The sequence below is a fragment of the Oryx dammah genome, unplaced genomic scaffold, assembly GCF_014754425.2.
Source record: "Oryx dammah isolate SB20612 unplaced genomic scaffold, SCBI_Odam_1.1 HiC_scaffold_764, whole genome shotgun sequence".
Classification (NCBI taxonomy): Eukaryota; Metazoa; Chordata; class Mammalia; order Artiodactyla; family Bovidae; genus Oryx; species Oryx dammah.
The window spans coordinates 1-7,065 of NW_024070912.1; the positions used below are offsets into that span (position 1 = coordinate 1).

General features: G+C 37.3%; 1 protein-coding gene across 1 annotated transcript; it reads right to left on the reverse strand.

The window, feature by feature from the left end:
- Positions 1-32: 32 nt before the first annotated feature.
- On the reverse strand, positions 33-1,292 carry LOC120859388 (olfactory receptor 2T27-like). The gene has a single exon (XM_040235519.1). It carries the CDS (start codon positions 1,077-1,079, stop codon positions 144-146), a length of 936 nt encoding a protein of 311 aa, XP_040091453.1. The 5' UTR covers positions 1,080-1,292; the 3' UTR covers positions 33-143.
- Positions 1,293-7,065: the final 5,773 nt, after the last annotated feature.

A 7,065-nucleotide genomic window follows, 5' to 3' on the forward strand; every position in this document is an offset into this window, starting at 1 on the left:
ACATGAGAAGTTTTATTTACATAGGGTTGCACTCAGCCTGGTTTCCTGAACCATGCAACACCTTGGTATTTAAACTCTGAACTGTAGTTTAGTCCGTGGTCATAAGCATGCTCTTTGCACAGCTGAGAAATATTCCTCATCTACTAAGATACCCCACATCTCCCCATCAACTTCATGAGAGCTGCCACCACCTCCTTATTCCTCAGGCTGTAGATAAGGGGGTTCAGCATGGGAGTGAGGATGTTGCTGAAGAGAGAGAGAGCCTGGTCCTGCTCTGGACTATGTGAGGAAGTGAAAGTCATGTAGATGAATATGTTTGGGCCAAAGAAGAGACTTACCACAGTTAGGTGGGAAGAGCAGGTGGCCAGGGCTTTTTTCCTGCCCTTGACAGAGTTCATACGGAGGACAGTGAGGAAGATGAGTGTGTAGGAAGCTGTGATGAGACTGAAAGGCACAACGAGCAGTACAATGCTTGTAACCACCACCACTAACTGATACACTGAAGTGTCTTCGCAGGAAAGCTTAATGAGGACTGGGACCTCGCAGAAGAAATGGTGGATCTCCCTTGACCCACAGATGCGAAAATGCATAGGGTAGACCGTATGGATAAATGAACCTATGGAGCCTCCAATCCAACATCCAGCAACCATGTGCAGACAGAACCTGGGGCTCATGATGGTGGGATAACGCAGTGGGATGCAGACAGCCACGTAGCGGTCATAAGCCATGAGAGTCAAGATGAGGCATTCTGACATTCCCAACATCAGGAAGAAGAAACTCTGCGTTCCACAGCCAATCCGTGATATGGTCCTTTTCCCTGTGAAAAAGTTAGAGGCTGTCTTCGGAACAATGGTAGAAGTTAATGTCAAGTCAATGAGGGAGAGCTGACTGAGGAGAATGTACATGGGTGTATGGAGCCGGGAATCCCCCCAGATCAAGACAATGAGAAGTGAGTTTCCCAGGAAAGCAAGGATGTAGATGAGAATGACCATGAAGTTGAGAACAATGGAATGCTGAAACTCAGGAAAGAGTCCCACCAGGATGAAATCAGTTACTGATGACGCATTCCCACCCACCATGCCTCTAAAAGAAATATAACAGGGCCGGGGAACAAATCAAATGGATTAGAACAATGGACACTCAGTACATGTCTTATATCAATATGTGGATCTAAAATTTTATATCTTTCCCCCCAACATTGGACTCTCACAATATGTGCCATCAACTCATCAGAAATATTTAACTACATATTATTGAGCAATTGCCTAAAAGTGTGTTAAATAAAGAATATTAAATGATCACCTTTAGTCCCTCTTTGCCTCATTTGGATTCATCTTGTTTTCATTTTTCTCTCTTTTTGTTTCCACTTGGAGTATCTTATCATAACAATGGATCTACTTTCTGCAAATTTGAACCTCAAAATGTGTATATTATTTCTGATAGTCATGGACCCTGATTATTAACTCTTGTAGATTTGGGCAAAAGAAATATCAACTTAATTCACTCAATCAGTTTTGAAAATCACAAATCAATTGCTTTTCAAATTTTTAATGAAATATCCCATTGATTTACTTTTTATGGCTAAGTGCCATCAGAAACAGGCTTCCCAAGTGGCACAGGTGGTAAAGAATCTGCCTGCCAATGCAGGAGATGCAAGAGAAACGGGGTCAATCCCTGGACTGGGATGGTTCCCGGGAATAGGAAATGGCAACCCATTCCAGTAATCTTGCTTGGGAAATCCCATGGACAGAGGTGCCTGGCAGGCTACAATCCATGGGGTCACAAAGAGTCAGACTTGACTGAGCAACTGAGTAGGTATGCATACCATCATAGATGCAGTAATAGCAACTCCTAAACTTACATAATTATCTGCCAGGAGGCCATCAGTATTCCCTATTTTTGACCAAATAAAGCTTATATTTTCAGTCTAGAATTTTAGATTTTCCATGACTTGGGTCCAAGATACTTTTTAAACCTCAGATTCCATTAATTTTAAAGCAGATAACCCAAATTCCAGTCAAATGTACATTCTCATGGTTTCTCCACACAGCTGAAACTTTGCTTTTATTTCTGCTCAGATTTATCAGTATACTGAAAGCTGAAGAAGAAGAAATTTTCCTATCCACATTTCTGCAGTCCCTAATCACATCACACATATAATTATTTGTCATCTTAGCTGAGAGTGTGGATTGGTGTCTAAGGGCATATGCCAGGGGCTGTACGTGTGCTCAGTTACTCAGTCGTGTCTGACTCTTTGTGATCTCAATGGACTGTAGTCCTCCAGGTTCCTCTGTCCATTGGATTTTTCAGGAACGAAGACTGGAGTGGCTTGCCATGTCCTCCTCCAAGGGATCTTCCCAATCCAGGGACTGAACCCATGTCTTCTGCATCTTTGCCCTGGCAGACAGATACTTTATCACTGGGACACCTCAGGGTATCAAGGTCTAGGATACCCAAATTCAAGCCTAATTGCATCACTTACTATCTGTGCCTCACTTTCCTCATCTTTAAAATAAGGAATTTAATCAAAAGACTTCAAGAGGGTAGTCATGAGGCTTAGATGAGTTATTATTATATATGTTTATTATAGTTTTCCACGTATACATATTTCTCCTCACATAAATGTTAAGGTTTTAAGTGCTAGGATTATGTTTTACCAATCTATATCTCAATAAAATCAGCACAATAGCTATAGAAGCATATATTGTCAATGAATATTTAACCAGAAAGTTGAACAAACCCCATGGAGTTTAGCAGTCCACATTTCCATGTAGAATATATGACAAATCTCTCACTCGATTGGCATTGATGATGAGAGATAGAGCTCTTTCCCTACATGTCATCTTACAGAAAAGTGGAGTCCCTGCTCCCAAATAAGACAGTTGCTGTATATGGGGAAATTTCATATTCTTTGCTGTTTCCTCTCAGAAGAGCAGTGATATAGCATAGACATCAAAACAGCTGGAAATCCTGTTATCTATGAATGCAGCAGGAATTTCATAATTTAAACAATGCCCTCCTTTGGTTTAATGGTGATGGTTCATTTCTGAATGTGTTTATCCAGATGACTTTTGTAACAAAATATCAGTTAAGAAGTACTATTATTGTTCCTTTAGTAACAACTCTGCTAAAATATAAATTATGAAGGTAATCTTGTTGCAAATGATCAGGAAGCACAAATTTTGCTCAAGTCAAATTCATCTTCTTTCAGAAGAGTTACAGAATAGTTCTTGAAATACTTCTACCATCCACTTATTTTTCATTCTACATTTACTTAATAATCACTATATTTTATACATTCTGTACTAGGTGTTGAAGAAGGGGCAGCAGTTTAGATATGAAATCATTTATATCTACTAATCACAGAAGAGTGAAATAAGTGCTATAACTAAGTCTCCTGTAGGGTGACATGTCAACACAGAAGACAGAGCTAATGTTGGAGTACGATGTAAGTGGATAATTAGGTAAGTTTTAATTTGAGTTCTATCTACCTTGTGCTGTGCTTAGCCGCTCAGTCGTGTCTAACTCTTTGTGACCCCATGGACTGTAGCCCGTCAGGCTCCTCTGTCCATGGGGATTCTCCAGGCAAGAATACTGGAGTGGGTTGCCATGCCCTCCTTCAGGGGATCTTCCTAATCCAGGGATCGAACCCAGGTCTCCCGCATTGCAGGGGGATCCTTCACCTGAGCCACCAGGGAAGCCCATATCTACCTTAGTACACAGCACCTCATGTACATTTAAAGATGGAAGCAACACAGTTTGTTGTGGTGAAAAACACATTGATGGCGAAAATCACATTTCCTAAGTAAGTGGGAAACAAATTAGAAATCTTACACACTTTTTGATTCAACTGTTTTGAACTATAAAACTCTGAAAGCCTGAGGTTTTCTCACTTCTGAGTAACCTCATGGAATTCTTAACTGTACAGTCATATCATGCTGTGTAACTTGTCCTGCCATTTACTTCAATGAGTCGAGACATTCAACTCTTTTGGTATTTTATGTTGAACTCATATGTCTACTAAAAATACTTGATTTCTTTTGCTAGAATAATACTCAAAGGACTTCCAGCTTAAAGTGAGTATGAGGTATGGCAAACATTCTAACATTCAAACATTCTAAATCTCAAAAATCATTAGTATCCCTATAACCACCCTATTTGACAATTTGCTTTAGGTCTGTGGTCCCAACTTCAATTACCCAAGCTATGATATTCTTTAAGATTATGAGTGGTTAACTTCATAACAATGAGAATACAACTGGCAAAGAGGTTAATGAAGATGACAGAGTAACAAAGTCAGTCTTTAAAAATGTTGGAGCCAAAGCTTTAAGAAAAAGCATCTCTATGTGTTTAATTTTTTTACTTGATACTTTTACTTAGCTTTTTATAAATTCTTATTAAATAATAACCAACTACCTGAAAACAAATTGTTGGTTGGTGTTTAGGAAGTAGAAACCAAATTATGCACCGTATTTTTTAAATAGAACAATCAACTATCACTTAGTAAATATTTCTCTATTATTAAAGTTTTCTCACAAAAGTGGATCAATTTTATTAGCTTAATTCAATGGAATAAGTGCTTACTGAGAGTCAACTCTGAATATATTTCCATTATTTCTCTAATATGGAAGATAAATCTACTTAAAAAGAGAACAGTGTGATATTAACCTGTAGAATTTTATTGACCTTTTAAGACTTTTTACAATGATATGACTACTATATCATTTTAGGAACAGAGTTTGTCCTTAGTGTTAGCATACTTTGAGGTCATACCTATTTTGGGTTCATACAAGGCAGATGGAAATGAAATCACAACTCAATCATCAAACAGCTTTTCTAAAGCAACAGGATTAAATCAAGAAATTATCAAGAGATTAAATTGTTTCCTGAGTTAGGTGCATCTTTAGATATCAGTTTTGAGTCTAAATGAATAGTAATTCTCATTCTCAAGTGTTTTACTTGACATCATAAATGGTACCTGCTTAGTATTATGCTGTGTTTGACTATATGAGTATTTATGACTCATTATTTAAGTGATATAATTCTGACAGATAGTCAAACAGAAATGTAATTCTATGTAGCTTTCCCTTAGACCTCAATCCTGGGAAGCCTACAGTCAGATTTTTGTTTCCCTTTGACAAATACAATCACCAAAGTCTGACATTTGAGGACTTAATGATAATCATATAGATCCTCTACAGAATTTCCATTACCAGGCAAGGTTTAAAACTCCTTATTTTTCCCAGTTTCATATCTACCTTAAATTCTATTTATCTCCAATCTCCTCTGCCTCTTGGAATTGCTGATAACTTCCAGATTTTCTGCGATCAGGTACACCTTCTCACTATGTGGTATTAGCCTTTTATTTTGCATAGAAAAGTGAATGCAACTGACTTGATGTTGATGGTGAGTCATGCATTTTGAAAAGGAGACCAGTGGCTATGATTCTATGATACTATGTATATTAAATACCTGTTGGTATATCAGCAAAGATCTAGAAAGAAGGCTTAATAATTTTCCATCAAGGGTCTGGAGGCCTTGGTAGTGAATAACCTAGGGGAACACAGTCCCCAGACTTTAATTAATTTTGATTCCAGATTGTAATAAGAAAACTTAGAAATTAATTGGCAAAAGTTAAAATGTACAAAAATATTCCTCACCATGGAAAAGCGTTCAGATGTCTTAAAATATTTTCACTTGATAAACCACAAGGCAAATGATGAATTTCCATCAGGGACATGTAATCTGCCCTATGATAAACTTCAAAAATAGAAGGATACTCAATCAGTATGTCAGTAATGTCTACACTTACCTCACCCCCAAGAAACTTTCCCCCATTTTTATATGATTTTTTTAGCCAGTATGACTTATAAAGAAGTTAATTGTATAGCAGTTTGATTATATAGTTTCATTTTAACATACTGCTTCTGCTGTGTCGTTTCAGTTGTGTCCGACTCTGTGCGACCCCATAGACGGCAGCCCACCAGGCTCCTCTGTCCCTGGGATTCTCCAGGCAAGAACACAGCAGTGGGTTGCCATTTCCTTCTCCAATGCATGAAAGCGAAAAGTGAAAGTGAAGTCGCTCAGTCGTGTCAGACTCGTAGTGACCCCTTTAACTGCAGCCTGCCAGGCTCCTTCACCCATGGGATTTTCCAGGCAAGAGTACTGGAGTGGGGTGCCATTGCCTTCTCCGTTTAACATACTAACATATGGTAAATAAAATTAACTGAGATCAGAAGGACCTAAATTAATGGTCATGCTTCCAATTTTTTAACTGTAAATTTTGTTCAAGTAACTTAAATTTCTGAGTTTTAATAATGTTTGTGAACATGGGCATAGTAAACCTGCCTCACTGGGATGTGTTTTATATAACCCATTGAATTAACAAAATTAATGGAATCCTTGTAATGTTTCTCAGAAAGTCAATGTGAAGTCTGTCTTGGTTAATTATTACCTGGTTTTGAGGGTATCTTTTGCATATCTAGAGCAAAACATAGTATCTAAAGACTTAATGTTTCCTATCTCTAAAAGCAATCTGACTGACTATGACTGAATATTTACCCATAAAGGCTAAAAAATAATTTGCAAAATAATTATCATGAAAACCAGATTGTTTTGAAATATGCATGTTGGTTATTTAAGAACAACTAGAATTATCAAAGGAAATAAAAAAAATCAGGCAAATATATTCAGAAAAAGTTGGGAAAGTAATGTACCTTAGTTAAAAAAAAGATTGGAAATAATTGCATAATTTTATGTTTCATCAATGAAAATGCAATTATAAATTAATATGTAGTATTATGGCAATATCAACTCTTTGCATACAAATGTATAAATTAATAAGTGTTTAATTTGTACAAGTGGTATGAACAAACATACCATACACTACTCTGGATTTTTGATCAAAATTTCTGCCTTGTTATATTGAATTACTCCTTTGCATGTGTGCTTACACTTTCATGTTATAATGCAGCTGTTTGAGAACAAAGATAACACTAATTCATGTTTATATCATCTGTATTTAGAGTCAGCGAACTACCACCAAATCTGCCCTGCTGCATATAT